This window comes from Zonotrichia leucophrys, chromosome Z (assembly GCF_028769735.1).
Source record: "Zonotrichia leucophrys gambelii isolate GWCS_2022_RI chromosome Z, RI_Zleu_2.0, whole genome shotgun sequence".
Taxonomy (NCBI): domain Eukaryota; kingdom Metazoa; phylum Chordata; class Aves; order Passeriformes; family Passerellidae; genus Zonotrichia; species Zonotrichia leucophrys.
The window spans coordinates 8,245,899-8,266,240 of NC_088200.1; the positions used below are offsets into that span (position 1 = coordinate 8,245,899).

At 58.0% G+C, this 20,342-nt stretch overlaps 1 protein-coding gene across 1 annotated transcript; it reads right to left on the reverse strand.

Annotated features, from left to right (window-relative positions):
* Nucleotides 1-321: 321 nt before the first annotated feature.
* ARID3C (AT-rich interaction domain 3C) lies at nt 322-19,691 on the reverse strand. The gene is made up of 7 exons (XM_064735798.1): nt 19,383-19,691; nt 7,341-7,413; nt 3,556-3,739; nt 3,104-3,348; nt 2,543-2,812; nt 2,273-2,362; nt 322-1,484 (listed from the first exon to the last, which is right to left on the reverse strand). The coding sequence occupies exons 1-7, from the start codon at nt 19,653-19,655 to the stop codon at nt 1,342-1,344; spliced, it is 1,278 nt and encodes a 425-aa protein (XP_064591868.1). The 5' UTR covers nt 19,656-19,691; the 3' UTR covers nt 322-1,341.
* Nucleotides 19,692-20,342: the final 651 nt, after the last annotated feature.

Genomic DNA, 20,342 nt, shown 5'->3' on the forward strand with positions numbered 1-20,342 from the left:
ATGTTTCCTTTCCTGGCACGGAGCAGCCTAACAGGATGCCCACCCATGGGTGAGCTGCCACTGGGGGCTCATGGGGGCAAGCCCCACAGCTTGGCTGGCACAGCTGGAGTTGGTGCCCTGTCTGATCCAGCCCATGTCTGGTGGGCATAGGGCACCCGTTTGCAACTCAGAGCTCCCCGAAATTGAGGTTTCACGGTGGGCCGTGAAACCTCAGGCACCACAGGTGTGTTACCCCAGCATGTTGGGGTGTCCTGCACATCCAAACTGGGCCCTGCAGCTCGGTGGGTGCCACCATGCCCTGCACACAAGCCTCAGCAGCGGTTTGGTTCAGGAGTTTGTTTCCTTTAATAGACAGACGGAGTCACGGCCGCGGTGGGAGCGCGGGGAGCAGCCGGCGCCGCGAGCCCCCGCGCTGAGGTAGAGGAGAGCACCACTCCATGCTCCCCTGCTTTGGCACCCTGGGGCACACGCGGGAGGAGGAGGCGCCTGCCCAGCCCCAACGAGGTAGTTCAGAGTGCCATCTTCTCCCCCTGTCACCCATCTGGGGACCCTGGCACCCAGGCAGTCTCTTTGGTGGTGGGGGGGGGCTCTGCTGGGCAACCCTGCCCTCCCCGACATAAACCCCCAACCCCAGCCACACCCCAATAAGCTTCACCCCCACCATTCCCACCAATATCCCCATTATTTTCCCCCCCCCAGGGTGATCCCCCTGAGCTGAGGACCTGGGGGGCTGAGATGCCACCACCCTGGGGTGTCTCAGGGCAGGGACAGCAAGCCCAAGCAGCGCAGGAGGACTGGGTAGGGGCGTCTGCAGTGGGCAGGGGGTGCAGTATGTATATCGGGGCTGCAGTGTATAGGGGCTACAATTTATAGGGGCTGCACATATCGTGCCTGCAGTGTTTGCACGGAGGGTGTGCAGGGAGAGGCAGCATGGGCACCAAGGGTGTGTGCAGGGGATACAGGGTATGCATTGAGGGGTGTAAAGGGGCAGCAGTGCGTGCAGCGAGGTGGGTTAGGGGCTGCAGGATGTAGGGGATGCAGCATGCAGGTCCTGGGGGTCCCCCAGGCATCAGGGCAGCAGGAGATGTATGGGAGGGTCACCTGGGGGTGGTGCCTTGGGAAGGAATGTGTGTATGTGTGTGTGTCAGAGGGCACACATGGGGATAAGGGACAAAAGGGCCCAAGTGGGTGTTCACAGCCTTGCATGGACGCAGCTCAGTATTGCAGCAAGAGGCACCTTTGGGTCCCCCATCCCACCCTGGTGGCCCAACTGGGTCCCACAGCTCAGTCCCCCAGACTCTGGGCACCCCCAGCTGCTGTCAGGGTAGGGGCACATCTGCCTTACAGCGAGGTGCTAGTGGGAGTGTGGCTTTGAGAGGAGGCTGGGAGCAGAGGGTTTGGGGCAGGCATGGGGTTTGGACGGGTCTGGGTGCTCCCTCCACCAGGTGCCAGGGTGGCTGAGGGCCGGCGGGCGAACAGGACACCTGGGGGACAAGAACAAGCAGGTTAGGGCAAGCCCAGGGTTGGAGGATCGACTCACCTGGCTCCCAGCACCCAGGCTGGGGAGGGTGGGACGATGACTCATGGGGGCTTCAGCCCCGTCATCACTTGTGGTGTCTCCCCCAACCCAGTCACCCTTGCCTGCATGGGGCAGTCTGTGGGGTGGCCCAGGGCCCTCTTGGCTGGCAGCCCCACATAAGGCTTAGCCCTGACCTTTCCTGCTCATTAAATATTTAAATTCTGAAGGCAAAGCCATTGATTTTAATTGTGGGGTGTCTCAGCAGGACAGACATAGATCTGGGGAGCATGGAATGGGGATCTGGGTGCACACTGGCAGCACAAAGGATCCTCTGCTCCACCAAAGCACCTCAACATCTTTCTGTGCACCATGTTCTGCAATCAGCCAAGCCCCACACTCAGCCAGAGACCCTCTGGGCACACAAGCTTTGGGCTGACCACAAATCCAAGCCCTGCCTTTGGGACCCTGGGGTGTGGAATGACCTTAGGTGCAGGGTCACTTCTCAGCCAGAGTCTGTCCATCTGTTCACCCCCCACTTTAGCCCTTCATCGCTAGCACCTGCTTTGGGCCAATTTCCATCCTTGTCAACCCCCTCCTCCTCCTGCCCCCTCTCCCCAAGCCCTGCCACTTCATTACGATGGATTTTATAGTAAAGACATCAGATTGAAGGAAGGACTTGCTGGCCAGGCAGTGGCTATAAGTTATTGGATTTCCCGGCCGCAATTACACGGGCCAAGCGGCCCTTCTATTTACCTGTGTAGACAACTCCATTTATTTCTATTGACATGTTGATACTGCTAATGCTGTTGGTGGACAGGTTCAATGCGGTCTCCTGTCTGTCATCTGGGGAAAGGAAATACCAATATGAGTGTTAAGCGAAACAGAAACAAGAACCTGTCCGAGACAGATAAGCCGGGACGCAGTCCCTGTGGGCATCCACGCTCCTCTCCAGCGGCTGCTGCTGCCGCCACCTCGGATGCCAGAGGACGGGATGGCCAAGGCTGAGGTGTTGCATGTCTTTACCTCGGTTAGAGATCTTGATGTTCATGGGGAACTGGGAGGCCATGGCCAGGAGGTTGTGCTGAAGCGCATGTTGCACCAGCCGCTGCTGCTCCTCTGCTGTCAGGGCCACCTTCTTCTCTGGGGGCTCCCCTGTCTCCAGCTTCTCCCGCAGTTGCTCCAGCACCACTGCCTGTGAGGCAGCTGCTGCTTGGGCTGCTGTGAGATGGTGGCTGGCCAGTCCCACTGGGATAGCAATGCGCCCCGGCACTGATGCTGCCAGCATTCCGTCCTCTGCAATGACCAAGAGAACTCAGTGGGTCCCTCATCACATCACCACCTCACCATCCCCAGTGGTGCCAATTGCACCCCACCAGCAATAGGGCAGGCCAGGCCACCATTCCCAAAATCTGGGCTTGGTCCTTCTCCAAAGCCAGGGAAAATACGCTGGTTTCACACCCTGAATGGGACTAAAAGAACAACATTGTTCCTATTTTCCCCCAGCAAAAAGGTCAAAAGCTGACAGGGAAACATCCCTGCTGCTGCAGCAGTGTCCATCTCTGGGAAGACGGGATCCTCACCCACCTTTCTTAACGCTGTGCACCTGGCTGAGCTGGCCACAGCTGTGAGTGGAGATGGTAAGAGCTGGCAGAGGCATTTTGGGGGTGCCCAGCAGGGTCGGGGTGCTGGCTGGTGAGTAGTTGAAGAGTGCCGTGCCAAAAGTCTGCCTGCGCCCCTCCCGACGGTTGCTGTCGATGGCAGCTTGGAGCTCTCCGGGAGAGCTGAGCGCCCGCTTCTCACATTCATAGGGATACAGGTACTTCATGTATCTGCATGGAGAGAGAGCCGGGGGAGATCCACGGCTGTGCACCTCCCAGCCTGTCCCGTGCTAAGCAAAGAGCCCTTGGGAAGGAGCAGAGCCCTCCAACCACTTTTGCAGTACTCTATGTCCGACCCCATCCAGGGCTCTGGGACATCTGAGCCAGAGGGTGTCCCAAGAGAGGTGTTCCCCACCTGCCATGCTGCCAGGCACTCACTGTGTACGGAGGGTGAAGGCAGCACTGGTGATGGAGGTAGGTAGGTTGAGGCCCTTGGTGATCTCCCGCCAGATCTTCTTGTTAATGACTTCAACCAGGCCACCCTTGTCTGTCACCAGCTGGTACAGCGTGTACAGGTCCAGCACTTGCTTGGCCATGATGGGGATGCGGTTCACTGGTGTTCCTTCCAGAGGCACACAGAGACACAGGAGGGTGTGGGGGGCTGCCCACAGGGCCCTTTGCACCTGGGATCACAGTCTCCACCCTGCCCCCACTGTCACTGCAGGTACCCACAATGGGAGGCACATCTCTCCATGCGCAGGTGAGCACCCATGGGCACCTGGCATGCAGGTAGGACCCTAGAGTGCCTGGGAGAGTGGCCAAAAAGCAGGGGAGACCTCAGCATGCTGGCAGAGGGTCACCTCTGATGGAGCTGTCAGTGCAGCTGGGTATGTTCTCATGTGGGATATGGAGCCTCAGTGGGATGGGCAGAGACACCCTTAGATAAGGTTGTCTCCCTACAATTCTCAGAGCTATCTGTACAGCACCAATCTATGAAATCTCTCAGAGCATCCTAGAGTGATTCACTCTGTAATGCTCCTTCAGAGCCCTATAAAGAGAGACTCCCTCTACACTTTAAAAAGGGACCCATCCTATAACCTTTCTGAAGAGGGATGACCCCCACAACCCTTCTGGGAGCACTCACCCCACTATCTCTCCATGAGGAGGTTTTCTCTTCCAGCTCCAGACTCCTTCAAAGAGTTCCTGAAAAACCTCTTAACCCTACAGATGCCCCCAGAAGTTTCCTCTGCTTAAAGGGCCTTAGTGCCCTGCTTCAAGAAGCCTGACCCCAAATCCTCTTCAACTGCCCTCAGCAGAGACCCTGACCCCTGGAGCCCCACCATCATCCTCCTCTACAAGGCTACGGGGAACATGGGTTCACCACGGTTCTGTGAGCCCAATATAGATCAGCATGGTCTCCACAGCCACCAAGTCTGGCTAAAAACCCCTCCCCACTTCCTCAGCACCCCCAAATAACCTCACAGCCTTGCTGTGCTCCATGCCTCCTTGGGATGATGGCCTGGGCATTTGCTGGAAGCTGGGCAGAGGAGGGACAAGCATCACATCCCATCCCACCCTGTTCCGTCCTGTGCCATTCCACCCCCTATTTATTCCTCCTGTGAGGTGGCGGGGCACAGGCAGTATTGGAAAGCCATCCATTTGGCCCAGGGAGGCTGTCACGACTGCGCTTCGCCCCTCAAACGAAGCCGTCATTCACCGCCATCCTCCAGCATCCCTAATTTATGGCCCTGATATTGGCTTGGCTTCTTCACATAAGCCTGAAAAATGAGCTCTTTTTATTCTTTTACTGAGTTCATTTAACTTTTTTTTTTTTGTGTGTGTCTGTGTTGTTCACCAGGTCGGGAAGGGGGAGAGGAGTTTATCCTCCTGGGAGAAAGGCAGAGATATTGACTTGACATCTGCTGTCAGCAGCTCACCAGCTCTGCTCAGGGCTGCTGGCACAAGACCATCACCTCGGGGGGCCAGTTTGAGGACTCTTCCTCACCCCCAAACAGTGAGTTTTCAGGGTCTCAGCCCCCAGCTAATGGCCCATGGATTTCTCTTCTCCCATCTCCAGCCTTGGTGGCTCACGAAATTGCCTCACCATTAATCTCAGGGCTGTGTGGGGCATGTGGCCGATGCCTGTCCCACTGACAAAGGCACCTGTCTGCATCTCCACAGAGTGATGGCCCCAGCCCCAGCCAGGGCGAAGGGCACAAAAGCCCAGGGAGGTGATGCAGCCATTGTGGGGCTGCAATTAGCACCTTGATTGATTAATAGCCCTGCGTTATCAGCAGGCACGAAGCTTGGTGGTGAAATGGGGGGAGGGGGGCTGCAGACCCCAGTAAGTAGATGTAGAAATAGTAGTAGTAAATGTAAAAACAGCTCCCTTCTGTCCCTGATTACTGCCTTTGAGGTGCCACAGAAGCTGGGGCACGGCCATGAGCTGCCCCACTGCCTGTGTCTGATGGAGGTGGTGGCACGGCCTCTATGAGCCACCAGGGCCAGCTGTGCCCTTGTGCCATGGGGTTGCCTCAGAAGATCTGCCCCCCAACCCATTCTTCAGCCCTACAAATCTTCCACTCTGCTGACAAATGTCAGTGCTGATACAGTCCCAAAGACAGCAGGTGGGATGCAGTCCCTTTCAGCAGGGCTCACTCTGTGGACATCAATCCCTCCTGGAGAGCTTGGGGACACAGCCTGGGTGTCACAGTCCCCTGCCCATGCACCTCTGGGTGCACCAGCTGCACCTGCAGTGCTTCTCAGGTGCTGCTTCTTACCCAGCTCTTGATAACCTGTGGGATGCTCTCCTTGCCCCTCAGCCCTTCTGTCCCCTTTCTCTTTGGGACCCCAGTCCAAAATCCCTGTCTCCTCCAAAAGGTTCAAGGACACCAATCCCTGCACACCCACACCCTGCCTCTCCTGCCCAGGGGGATGGCACCCACTCAGACGGGAGGCAGGACAGAAGGGATGGAGGGCACAGGAGTGGGACATCCAGATACAGAGGGATGTGGAGCAGCACTGTCAAGGAAGCATTAAGTTCCCTCCCTCCTCCCCACACCAGCAGGCACTTACTTAATTAGCCCCGGCCCCAATAGCGAGGGAGTTAATTAGCTCTGGAGAGAGAGATAATGAAGCTGCAGAACAGCACATGAATCTTGCAGCTGATGGATGCTGGAGGGCCGAGGCAGTGCTGATGCTCCCACTCACTCCCCACAGCTCTGCACCAGGGCCAAGGGGCACCCATGGGGCAGCACCCAGCCCACCCACAGCCTACAGCTGGCCCCAGGGTGAGCCTTCTGGCCGTGCCAGCCACTCACTACACACCCATGTCTGCAACAGGTTTGTGGTGTCCCAGCCAACCCAGAAGTCAACCTCTGCAGCCCCACAGCCAGGTGGGCACCCTCACCACCCTTCCAGTGTGCAGGGCATGCAGGTGACTGCCCCCTCTGCCCTCCCTCACCCCATGCACAGCCAGCCCCAAAGCTCCTGCACCCCCCTCAGCCTTTCCCCGTTAATTAGCTCGGCATTAACCTCTGCCTGGGGTTTACTGGCTATCGAGCGGCTTGTTCATTAATCCACACACCAGCAAAAGGCTCTAATTAATACAGCCGGCCACACGCCCGCGCTCGGCAACTTTTAATTGTCGCAGGCCCGGCCGGGGAGGGCGAAGGTTAAAGCATTTATCGAGTCCCCGGGAGCCGGCTCGGCTCCCCATGCCGATAGCAAAGATTTCCGATGAGGATGGGTTGGCTGGTGAGCCCTTAACCCCTGGGTGCCCGGTGCCGCCCGGATTGCCGGCCCCACTCCACAAATCACTGAGGTGCTGATGGTGGGCATCCTCACCAGGCGCTGCTAACAGGGAGCCCTAAAGGGCACTGCCAAGGGCATTTCCACCAGGCATCCCTAAAACGTCCTGAAAACTGCTAATGGGCATCATTAAGGGGTACTGCTAATGCCTGTCACCAAGGGGGTATGTTAATGGACACCCCCACCAGCTGTTTCCAGTGGGCATCCCTGCTGGGCATCCATAATGGGGCATCTGGGACAGATGCCCCAGCTTGGGGTTCAGGGGGAGGTCCAGGGGGAGCACCACAAGATCTGCCTGAGGGATTTGCAGAGACCTGGAGCAGCTCAAAGCCTGAGAACAACACACCATGAGCCCCCCACCAGCAGCTGAGGCAAGGGTGGCAGAGGCACCCACCCCAGCCACCCACCTTTACCTCTCTTCTGCATGAAGCCAAAGAGGTCATCCAGGAATTCCTTGCGTTTCGGGTCCTCATCCAGTTCATAGAGCTGGAGGCAGGAGAGAGAGAGGGATCAGCGCTTCCAGCACATGCAGGTGAGAATGGGGAGGGGAGCAGTGCCTGGGGCTGAGCACGGCCTGTGCCAGAACCTGGCATCACCCCTGGCCCCACGTGCCTGCCCTGCCAGCAACAAGAGGCTCTCTGTGCACCCCTAACAGAATCCCCTGACACATTCTCTGCCTGGGTGTGGGCTCTCCCTGCGCCTTGGGTGTGGCATGGGCTCCCCACAGACCACTGACATTTCTGAATCTTTGCTGCAGAGAGGCTGGGTCTGTGCCTCAGTCTGTCCGGCCCCTCACCCTCTTAGATGCAAGAATCACAGCCCAGAGGCATCAGCAAACCCCAAGCCCCAGACAGGAGCTCGGGATCAGGATATTTAGCTCTGCTCCGGCACTGCCAAGTGTTGGTGTTCCCAAGCCCCAGCATGGTATCAGCATCCTCATCAGCCCTCATTCCTCACAGGGACACAGGCCCACCTGAACAGTGGGGGATGATTCCATCCTGGGGAAGGAAAAGTTGGCTCGACCATACCACTGGGTACCATCAAGGGAGCTGCAAGTGCCCAGGATTGCACAGACACAAACATGTGGCTGTGAGGACATTTATGGTGAATGGTCTGGACACACGGACACAGCCTGAGCTGAGGGACAGCACTGGGGAGGTGAGTGCAGCCGCTACAGCAGGGACACCAAGTGCTGGCTCCCTGTGAAAGTCGGGCTCGCCTGATTCCAGCACAGCGCCTGAGTGACCATGACAAATTGGAGCCTGCCAGATCGATGGCCCAGCAGTAAAAGTCAGAGCACATGAAGGAAAAATTAGCACCAATCGAAGACACTATAGACACCAATTCCTCCCAGCAAGCCCGGCAAGAATTTAAAGCCATTGAAAAGAAACAAAACTCAGCAGTCCAGAATGGATTTCCAAAACGTATACAAAGAAATGCAAGCTGGAAAACAAAGTCAGGCACAAAATAGAGTCGTTTAAAAAACAATTGTGCTGGGAAAGGCTGTTAAAAAACAATAGGAAGAGAGCACACCCCCGCTCCACACAGAACATTATTCACCAGACAGATAAAGGGAGCTGTGCTTAAGGGTCGTCAAGCTGCAGGCACAGGGGGATGTGGGGATGGGGGTGGATGCCATGGGGACACATGAATTCAGAGATATGGGAATGTAGGGATATGGGTCTGCAGGGATTCAGGGGACACGGGGATGGGGTGATCCAGGGATGCAATGGGGACACACATACAGGCACATGGGAACGCAGGGATGTGGGATGTAGAGACTTTGAGGACATAGAGATGTGGGGATGGGGGAATGTAGGGACCTACAGGGATGTGAGGATGCTTCTACAGACCCCATGGTTCACACCACTGAATAGACACACCTAACACAGTCCCGTCTAACCCAGGTGCCAGCTGCCTGTCCCTTGTCAGAGACAGATGGGTGCTAACTGCCTGTCCCTAACTTTATCTAGGGGTACACCTGCCAGACTCTTCCCCTGCCCACAGGTGCTGAGTGCCTGCTCCATGGAGCTCCTTCTGCACTGCTTCTCCACTCTCTGGATCCCAATTACCTATTCCCTCCTTGCAGCTGGGTGCTCCTGGAGTGCCCTGACCCTGGGTGCCAGTATTGTGTCTCTCTCCACCACAGTCTTCCCTGCCTCGCTTCCCATCGCCTGCTCTTTTCCAGGAGGTCCCTGAACCATTGATTGCAGTAACTAGGTCAGGCTCTGAGCAGAGCTCCAGGAGGCTGCTTTGATTTCTGCCCCAGGAAGGCTGTGTCAGGAGGCTTTGCCTGCATTTTCCTGCCTGTCCCTGCCTCTGGAAGGCCTCCACACCAAGCGCTTTGACATCCCCTGACATCTGGCTTGTCAAGGCAGGGGCAAACCCCCAGAACTGGCAACTACCACTCATCCCACTGCAACGTGAAGCCATGGCCTTCCTGAGAGTCACCTAGTGGATGGGCTTCAGTACCCACACACCTCTGCCCTGGGTGCCACTCGTGTTTCTCCTCCCATGGATGCAGGCAGGATCCCCCCTGGAGCGGGCTGCTACTGACTCCAGCCCCCAAAACAGGTGTGACCTCCAAGGGCCAGTGTTGGGAGTTTGGCTGGCTAAGGACTGGAAAATACAAAACCGTGGCTAATTCCAAGTCCTGCACCTGCAAGATAGCATGTCCTTGGGCCTAGCTGTAGTAGGATAACAAACAGTGAAAGAGACATGAGAAAAGAGAGATGTAACCCCTAAGGAATGAGGAAGAGTTCATGGTATAGTTTAAACAATAGATTGCTTGGCTTACAGAATATTCATAAGCTTATTATTTGCTGTATAAGTGTTTGATACTTTCTTCAATAAACTGGACCGGACTGGGTTGAACCTGTGATGAACCAACTGGTGTCCTGGTCCCCTTCCTTCAACAGGCCAGGTTCTATTTTTCCACTGTTTATTAACCTCTAACCTTTTATCTGTAGGGCACTGAGATACAGAAACACATTCATCAAACGGGGAGCGAAGGTCAGCTTTTAAGTGGAGATGAGAGTGAAGCTGAGTAACTGGGGACAAGGCGGCATGCCCCTGGGTACACCTGGGATGTACGGGGTGTTCCTTGGGATTTGGGGATGCCCAGGCTGGAGAAGAGATCTCCTGGGTCACACACAGTCGCTGTGTAGGGATACATGCCTCACCTGGGTGTGCACAACCCCACATGGGCTGCCACAATCCCATGTGAGGAGTGCACAAGCCCACAAGCTTGGGAGCATAGACAAACCTACACAGGCATGCACAACTACATCCAGGCTTGCACAACCCCACAAGCGTGCACAGCCTTGTGTGGGTCCACACAACCCCACAGGAGCGTGCACAGCCTCTTGTGGGCATTGCACAGCTCCACATAAGCATAGCACAACCCCCTAGTGCCACACAGATCCCCCTAGTGCCACACAGAAAGTGAAATGGGCATGCACAATCCTGCACAACCTTGCATTGGTGTGCACAGCCCTGCAGGGACACGTAGAACATCACAGGAGTGTGGAAAAGCCTGTGATGCAAATGCACACACAACCCACAGGGGCACAAATCCCTACACAGGCACACACAGCCACGTCTGGAAGCGCACAGCCTCCCATGGGCAGGTGCAGCAGTCTGGTATGGGCCCAGACTTCCATGGGCACACTCCAGACTGCAGGAGCATCCACAACCCCATACACACATCCTGGGCACGCACTCCAAATGTGCATGCACAGCCCAGATGGAACGTGCACGTTGCTGTATGTGCACCCACAACCCAAGAATGGAACACACAACACCAGGAAGGCACTCCCAACCCCACATATACATGCACAATTCTGGACAGGCACTCACAACCCCAGAGGGGCATGTACAACCCCAGAACGGAACACACGACTCTAGACAGGCAAGCACAACCCTGACAGCACACACAAATCTCAGCTGGGCATGCACAGCCCCAAATGGGCAAGCAGAGCCCCATACATGCATGCATAGCCCTAAATGGGCAAACAGAGCCCCATACATGCGTGCACAGCCCCAGATGGGCAAGCAGAGCCCCATACATACATGCACAGCCCCAGATGGGCAAGCAGAGCCCCATACATGCATGCACAGCCCTAAATGGGCAAACAGAGCCCCATACATGCGTGCACAGCCCTAAATGGGCAAACAGAGCCCCATACATGCATGCACAGCCCTAAATGGGCAAGCAGAGCCCCATACATGCGTGCACAACCCCAAACAGATATACACAACCCCATATGTGCGCACACAAACCCTGTACGTGCATCCACAACCCCAGATGGGCGCACAGAGCCCTGAACAGGAACATAGAACTCCAGAAGGGGATTTACAGTCCCACACATGCCTGCACAGCCGCAGACAGGCTCTCCACATGGACGGGTACCCCTGACCCCACAGAGCATCCCCCTGCCATGTGATTTAAGCAGTGGTCTGAGCCTTGCCCAGGGGCAGTTGTGCAACACAACCAGCGGCTCCTGCTTGGGGTGACCTATGAGCAAGGACCCTTTTAATCGTGTTTGTATTGATATAATTAGTAACTCATTTAACACCATCGATGTAACTATATTCCTCTATAAACGGAAGTATTAAACTGTCAAGCCCCGGGATCAATATCCCTCCAGTGTGCAGCGCAGCCCTGCTCTGCCAGCATTGGGGACCCATCCATGCTTGGCCACCCCACTGGCTTTGGGACCCCAGCAGCAGCACCCCAGCTCCACCTGGCCCTGCTGGCTGGGTGCTGGTGCAGGACTGGCTTGGTGTGTCCTCATCCCACACCCCAGGCTGGGTGCAGCTCTGAGACCTGTTCCCTCCTGTCATCCCATTGCCATGGCGACATCTATATTCCTTAAGAGATGGGGATAACGGGGCCTGTCAGGCAGGTTAAAGGTCAGTGGGTCGAACATGGTTTATTAACAGGACGTGAATGGGCCTTGTGCTTCCGCCTTCTCCTCCCCCCCACGATTAAGTAACATTGTTAACACCATTCATTGACCCAGGACATGACTTTCCCAGAGCCAGGAGGGCTTCTAGAGATGAAGCTTGGGTCCCCTTAGCCTAGCTGACACACTAGACAGAGGAAGGATGTGATGAGGTGCTAAGCCACCCGCCAGGCACTTCAGCTTGCCCTGGTGAGTCCCCACACAGTCCCCCCTGGGCCCTGCTGCCAAGAGAAATTATCTCAGTGGGACCCCCACAGTCCCTGCTCAGCTGCCACCTCCTGCTGGCAGCGAGGGCTCAGATCAGCAGCCAGGATTTAATCCACTTAATATGAGCTGTATCGATCCTAGACCCTGCTCAGCTTCCCCCCACCACGCAAACCCCCCAGCCCTGAGCTGCTTAATATCCACCACATTGATTAGCCACACTGCTAATTTTTCCATCTGGCCACTGTTCACGCAGCACGCCCAGGTAATGCTCACCTCCCTGCACCCCCCAGCCACACACCACAGGTGGCTGACTGCTGATGCACTGTTTTGGAGTCACTGCATCTCTCCGGAGCTCGACTGCTGCCTCTGAGATCCTTCCTGAGGAGGATGGCTGGTGCACAACCGAGCACCCAGACACTGGTGTGTCCTCCCCTGTGCCCTGCTGGCATGCCTCAGTTTACCCTGCAGATAAGCACAGGATCTGGCCATTCCCAGTCGAGGCACAGCCCTGAGCACACTGTGGTTCAGGGATCCCAACAGTATCCACAGTTAGAGTCTTCCCTGCCATGGGGCACACACAACAAACTAAGGGTTTGCAGCTCCCTCCCCCATGCCCACAGCCAGAGCTGGGGGGCAGTTCACTCCCCGCCAGGCACAAACCACCCCCTGACCTTGCAAGCCACCACTCTCCTCTTCCACCAGTTGTTAATAAGTTAATGGTTATGGGACAGCCGTGCCGGGACGGCCGCCTGCATTGGAAGCAAGGCAGCGCTGGCTCGTGGGGCACACTGCTCCCCTGACCCCACAGCACTGAGGGGTGCAGGGTGGCCACCCATCCCAACATCCCACCAGCCTCTGCAGCCACCCCACCAGCGTGGCCAGGCACCTCTGTGTGGGGACCTCTCCCAGCGCCGTGGCTCCCCTCAAAGTCTGTCATCACGCTTAATATTTAACGGCGCTTTATAGAGCAGGCAGGTTTAATCAGCGCTGATAATGCGGCGGATCCGGCAGGTCATTAGAACCCCCCTTGCCGCCGCTCCCGGGAGGGCTGCCTGCCTGCTGCAAACATTAACCCAGCCCCGTGCAAGCTTGGCTGGCAGGCACTGGCCTTGGGACAGAGCCCCCCACCCACAGCCTGGCCCTTACATGGGTGCACTCTGTGCAAGCCTTCTGCTCAACACACTCTGCAGGAGGGGAAACTGAGGCACGGGTTGCTGGCATTGCTTGCGCACAGGCTGGAGGCAGAAGAAGCACACGGCTGTGTGGAGCCACCATGGGCAGTGTTCAAGGCCCCTTGTCCCATCCGGGGGCTGCCCCTTGTCCCATCCGCTCCGGGCTCCCGGCTGTCCCGCACGGTCAGCCCTTGTTACTCGTTCATGGCTGAGCAGGCAGGGAGTCAATGAGCGGATTTGTTCGGGTTAACCTCCCTGACCCATCGGCGCTTGCTCCGCCGCTGCCTCCCCCTCCATCCTGGCTTTCCTCTCCGTGTCTGCCTCCCCCTCCATTCCTGTCCCCCTCCCTGCCCCTGATCCCTCCATGGGTGACTGGAGTTGTGAGACACCCTTCAATCCCTTCAATCCCTTGAATCCCTTACTAGATGACTGGAGCCATGGCACCCTGTCCATGACCAGCACCACCCCAGGTGTCCCCAGGGGACACACACAGGCACCCTATAGTACTTGTGTGGGTGAGCACACAGGGCATGCGCTAGCACCAGGTCTGTGCAGGCACACAGCTGCTGTGGGGCTGTGTGAGTATGGGGTGCACCCACGGGGGGCTGTGTGCATGCCTGCGATGTGCATGGGCTGTTCAATCCCTCTCCCCACCACGCACCTCTGGCCCCATCCCCTTCCTGCAACTTCTTTAATGGGACAATGCAGAAGGAAAGGTTGGTGGCCACTGCAAACCACACCCTGTGAAAGCAACCCCAGCCCTCACTTCAGCTACTGGAAGAGCTGTGTGCCTGAGCAGAAAGAGCATTGGGGCCTGGTTCTCACTCGTGCCCTCCCACAGACACAGGATGTAAGCTCTGGAGCATGATGGAGAACACAGCCTCACCAACAGAGACAACTCCAGTGGGTGCCCTGTGCCCCAGGGGACAGATTTCCAGAGCCCCACATAGAGTCTGCTCAGCCTCTGCACATTCATGCACACTGCAGCTTGCTCTGCAGATGCACACACGTGTGTACATGCTCTCCTTGTGCACTCTCACCCTGGACAAACAGCCCCAGCCAGCACACTCACACAGCCCCTGTATGTGCTCCCCCTCTGCACAGACCCTGCTTATGCATCCCTACACACACACAATCCTTGTGCACATCCATCCATCCATCCATCCATCCATCCATCCATCCATCCATCCATCCATCCATCCATCCATCCATCCATCCCCTTGAGGCCAGACTCCACCACCTGAGATCCGATCTCCCTGCTACAGACCTGCCCAGCTGGCTGGCAGCCCTGGAGATTTACCTCCATTATTAACCCAATTAGTGGATTATTGGAGGCCCAAGTTGATGAGGGGGTGCATCCTCCCCAAAGACTCAACTGGCATCTGCTTTCAGGGAGGCAGCTGGGGAGGGAGCTGGACGTGTGAGCTCCTGATGGTGCTCCTCTCCCCTCCACAGTGAGGGTATTCTCACACCATCTACTAGTCTTCACACCTCCTCTTTGGAGCCCCATTCCCAAACCCTTTGGACCCTCGTCTGGAAGACAGTACTGTGGCAGCTTCTGAGGCTCTGAGCATCCCACAGGCTCCAGTGGGGCCAGGAAGTGCCCTGGGGGCAGCAATGGGAGCAGGTGCCTGGCACCAGCACCACTGCTCAGCACTGTGGGCTGGGCAAGAGGCAGCCTTGGAGGGGGCTTAGCCCTCAAACCCTGCCTCAAGGTCCATGTAATTCCAAGATTGTGTCACTGGTACAGGCATGCAGATGCCTAAACACACTGGGACACCCCACGTGTGCCTGTACATGGTGTACATGGGTGTGTTCAGACTCGTGTGGGCACACACACACACACACACACACAACCACAGCCATACGGATCCATGCACACCTGTGTGCTCATAAGGACCTATAAACACATTCCAGCACTTCCATGGGTTTTCACACACTCTGCATGCTCCTGAGCATCCATACAGACACACATGGCCTCCCAAGGATCACTACACACAGGGGCACTCAGGTAGGTCCACATACACACACACACGAATCCCCACACTTATATGTGGGGTGCACTTACATGACAGCATGCACTCACAGAGATGCACACACTGAGGTTGGTCTGTGGGCACACACACCCCCAGAACACCTCTGTCTGCCCTTCCAGCCACACCCCAGCAGCCCCCCTGTCCTGACCTGTGCCCTCCACTGCTGTGGGGTTGCCAGAGCTGTTGGAGCTCCAGGGATTGGCACACTGACCCTTGCTGCTGATGCCACCTCCCCGCTGCAGGTGGTCCCAGATCAGGGGCACAGCTCTGCTCACAGGTTTGCTGGAGAAAAGCCTCCAGGCAGACAAGGATGGGGCAATGTGTCCACTTCTCCCTCAGTGACTCTGCAGATTAACCAGGACCCTCTAATTTAGCCCTGGGAGCCCTTGGTCCTGCCCTTAGGTTGAAGATGCACTGACGGTGAGGAGGGCACTGTGGCATGGAGACCACTACCCTCTCCTCAGAGTCCCCCTCTTCAGCCACCTCCATTCCCGGAACATTCCTGACTCTGTTTCCTCCATCCCCAGGGACAACACCACATGAGAAAGCAATAGGGACAGAGGTAGGAGGGTGCACACCACTCAATTTGGGATGACCCTCTGTGTCACGAGGAGGTGTTTGTCTACAGGGGCACACACACCTCCATGCTCTGAGATGTGAGTGCACACATCACAGCTGGCAAGCCCTCCCTAAATGCATGTTAAGGACAGGTTGGGTGGGTGCAAGAGGCAACTCCTGGCATCAGGGACAGGCAAGGCAGGAGGAACAGCCACTCCAGGGTTAGGCTGAGGATAATGGCAAACAGCTGCTGGCAAAACCAGCCACCCCCAAATTAACCACTGAGGCTACCAGACACCCTGGAGTTCCTAAAAGGCGGGCTGGGGCTCACCTCCTCCTGCAGCTGCTCCTGGGAAGGGAGGAAGGAGCTTCAGAGGATCCTGATCCCCCCAGTCACAGATGGGTGTGAACATGCCAGAGGGGCCCTGGCAGGGAGGGCATCTCCTGCCAGCAAACACTGCTAACAGAGAGCTGGATGCAAAGCCCAGATGTTTGAGTCCCTCCCACCCCAGGGAATGGAGAAGAAAGCCCCAGGTTCTGATGCTGTTCTTTTATCACTGGAGGAAACCAGCGCACCCATCCCTGTCTATACACATGGTTTCTCTAGGGGGAAAGGTGAATTCATGCATCTGAGCTTGGCACCAGAAATGCCAGGCTCTTACCTGTGTCCTCCAAGTCAGAGATAATGCAGCACCACAGAATTAAAACCTGGAGGCATCCCAGTCCTTAGGGAAGCTGGGGTTCATGGCTAATGCATAATCACACCCCACTTGGTATCCCCCACCTCAGGGCTGGGTCTGCCTGACAGCCCTGGGCGTGGAGACCTCCCAGACCTTTGCCCAGGTCTCTACCCATGCGTCCTTATCAAGGTACATAAACCGGCGCCGGGGGCTGATGCAAGAGGCAGGGGTGCGGGGGTCTCTCAGCCTCCTAACACTGCAGCAGCGCTCCCAGTCAGACCAAAGGTCCCACCAACCCCTCCTCCCCAACCCGCACCTCAGGAAGCACATAAAACTACAGCATACATGTGGGATATTTCCCCAAAAAGCTCCTGTGTGCAAAGCAGCATTTGCCTGTTAACCCGGTGGGTTTTGCCACAACCACCTCGTCCTCTGCTCCCATTTTTAGCACCACTGCACTGTGTGGAAATGCTTCCCGGGCTGGTCCTGCACAAACCTCCCACCCTATTCCCATCAAGGCATCATCCCCACTGCAGAGAGATGGGGAAGTCTCTCTCTGCCCACTTTCTGCCAAAAAGCCTGGATCTGGTGGTCTCTCTTCACTTAGCTGTGCCCCCACCCAGGATGATGAGAGCAGGGACAAACCCTGAATCCCACCCAGGGTGACAGCATGATGGTTTGGGCAGTTTCAAGCAAGGAGTCCTGGTGGGAAATACAGTTCTGGCTACTCCAAGGGTCTCTCTCCAGCTCCAGGACCCTCCCAACCACACTGCCACTGCCCCAGAGCTTTCCAGCAGACAGACACACGCTGCCCCCTCACCTCCCCCACAGCATCACAGCCCAACCCCTGGGAAACCTCCGAAAGCTGAAGCACAGCCACCCTCCCTGCTGAGTCCCTGCAGAGAGCGGAGAACCTGTTCCCCAGGCTGGGTGAGGCACAGCCCTGCAGCTGTGGAGGACCCAGCAGGGACATGTCCCTCCCTGGCGGGGGAATGTCCCCTCCTGCATGATCCCAGGGGACGGACAGCAGTGACAGCCACCCTGCAGACCCCAAAGCCAGCTGGCACCACAGCCTGCTCCAAACCACAGAAGGACATCCCGTTGTTCCCTGGGCTGTCTGGGACACGCCACAAGGTGGGAAACACAGGTGAGGGTCTCCGGATGAGGGGTCCATCACTTTTCCAATCAGGGTTGAAAAAACCCAAGAAGAGTAAACAAGGAACGAGCCAGCTCTCACCGTGGGAAGCTGTGGCAGGATTTATCCCGCACCCCAACCTCTCCTGTCACCCCTCTCCCACTGTTCACAGCATTCCTGCCCTGCACAAGGAGCTGGGCAGCCCCAGACAGGGGCAGGGCGGGAGGTTGAAGGACGAGAAATGCCGGGGATGCTTTCCTAGCCTCCCTGGGAGGGAGGAGCTGCTTCCCACCTCCCGGCTGACCCCGGGAACCGGACAGTCAGCCTTTTTCTGTGCAGCGGGGTGTAATGTAACACTTCCCGGACGAGCTGTTTGGTCCGTGCAGCTCACCCACCCCGGGCTGCTCCAAGGCAGCGCCAGGCTCTGGCAGCATCCCTGGGCACAGCCGGGGGGAATGCGCTGCCCGTGCCCTGTCTGCACCTCTACCGGCTGCCTTGTAGCCAGGGGATGAGCCCCGGCCCCCCAAAATAGTGTTGGGCAATTTGAAACAGAAAAGGCGGCAGCACACCCCCACAGCAGCCAAAGGTTGGGTCCCTGCTGCTGTTCCCTTGCTCTCCTGCCAGAACTGGATGAGACCAAAGTGCTCTCATCCTCCTGTCGCTGAGCAGTACCGTTCTAAAAAGCCACACAACAGCTCTATAGGGACATCTCCGTGTGTTCTACCCCCTCACCACGTCTTCCCTGCCACCCCCTGTGCCTCTCTCCCCCACAAGGAAGCTGAGAGCACAAACCTGCCCTGGCGCTGCGCACTCCGTGCCCACACCCCTGCATGCAGAGGCACCCTCTGTGTGCAAACCAGAGCTTGCACAACAACGGCTCAGACAAGATCCACACGCATTAAATACAGGAGGACTTTTCCTCCATCCTTTACACGAGCTCCTGATGCCCTTTCCCCGTGTCCTCAGCAGCAGAAGGGTCTCTCCTACACCCACCAGGAATGAGGGGACAGGGTGTATGTGCTACTTCCTTCATCTGTAACACACCCTGGCCCTTGCAGAGACACAAGAACTCTACTCCATGGTTCGCCAGCTCCTTGGGGTGACCGCACACCAGAGCCCCTGCCCTTTTTCATCTCTGTAAATCCCCTGTGGACAGGGGTCAGCCTGTTTTACCCATTATGGAAGGCATCAGGATGGAACACAGATCAGGGTGGGCACAGGGAGATGCCTGGACACCCTATCTTGATGCAGGGCCTGGGGACAGGCACAGGGGACACCGAGGAGGGAGGTGGGGTCATGAAGCAGGGCTGAAATGGGGTTTGGTAGCAGGGAGATGGGGAGCAGACAGGATGATGACAATGCCTATAGGACGGGACAGGGTTTAGGGATAGGGGACGTGAGGAGCATTCAGGGGGTACCCATTTAGGGGAGGATGAGGTTTGGGGGCAGTAGTGGTGGGGTTTCATTTAGGGTGGGATCGCAATAATGTCTGGGGTTAATGGGGATATGGGGGATGCCTACTCAGGGTGGATCTGGGCTGGGGCGTGGTGTTGCTCATTTCGGGGTGGGATGCAGACAGGGTTTGGGAGCAGTGAGGGGCATAAGGATTGTCCATTCAGGGAAAGCTGAACGCGAGTTTGGGGGGACACCGGGGATGCCTGCCGGGAGCAGCCGGCGCCGGGGCAGCGATGCCTCCTTACCTGCTTGAACTGCTCCTCGTAGGTCCATTCGTGGTGCGGTGGCGGCGGTGGCTCGCGGGGCTCCCCTTCTTCCTCCTCTTCCTCTTCGTCCTCCTCATCCTCCTCCTCCTCCCCGGCAGCGGCGAGCGGCGGGCGCGGGCCGGGGGCCGGGCGGCGGCGGGGAGCGGCGGGCGGTGGCCCGGGGCCGGGGCCGGGCTCCCCCGGGGGCCGTCGGGGAGCGCCGTCGGGGCCGCGGGCCAGGCGGGCCGCCTGCTGCCGCTGCAGGCTCTCCATCACGGCGGCCAAGCGCAGCCCCCCCGCCGGCCCCGGCCCCCGCGGCGGGGCGGCCGGCTGCGGGCGCAGGGCACGGCCTCAGCGCTGCCGCTGGGGCCGGAGGAGGAGGAGGGAAGGGAGGAAGCATCCCCCACCCCACCCGCTCTCCCCGCCGCTCACGGGGGCCTTGCCCGAAAGTTGCCCGCGGAGCCGTCGCCGCCCCCGCCGCCGGAGGGGCTTCGTGCCCCGCCGGGATCCCGGCACCCTGCCCCGCGGGGAACCGGCCCTCCGGTGCCACAGCCCCGCTCCTCCCGGCGACGCCGTCCCCGCTCCTGCTGGACACGGGTCCGACCCGAGGAGCCTCCTTCCTCCATCCCGCTGGGGACCCGTGTCCTGGTGGGACTCCCGCCTCACTTCCACTGGGAACCGCGTCCTACGGAGGAGCCCCTTCCCCCCCGGTCCCAACGGAGACATCCGTCCCGACGGGGAACCCTCTCCCACCGAGCCCCCACCGCCCCGTCCCCGCGGGGACCCCGTCCCGATCCCGCCGGAAGGTCTCGCCGGGCGCCCTGTCCTCCCGGGACGCCCCTCCCGCTCCCACCGGGAACCCCGATCCCGATCCCGCTCCCTGTCCAACGCGGTGTCCCTACCCCGCTCCCGCCATGCACCCCCGCGTCTCCGGAGCCCCTCCGGCCGCTCCGTCCCTCA

Bases quoted from the DNA above. Each gene is read 5' to 3' on its own strand.
- ARID3C (XM_064735798.1), bottom strand. From the start codon at position 19,655: ATGGAGAGCCTGCAGCGGCAGCAGGCGGCCCGCCTGGCCCGCGGCCCC. The intron at 7,414-19,382 runs GTAAGGAGGCAT...TCCTGCCTCCAG, and splicing joins ACGAGGAGCAGTTCAAGCAG to CTCTATGAACTGGATGAGGA. The intron at 2,813-3,103 runs GTGGGTGAGGAT...TGGTCATTGCAG, and splicing joins GGTGCACAGCGTTAAGAAAG to AGGACGGAATGCTGGCAGCA.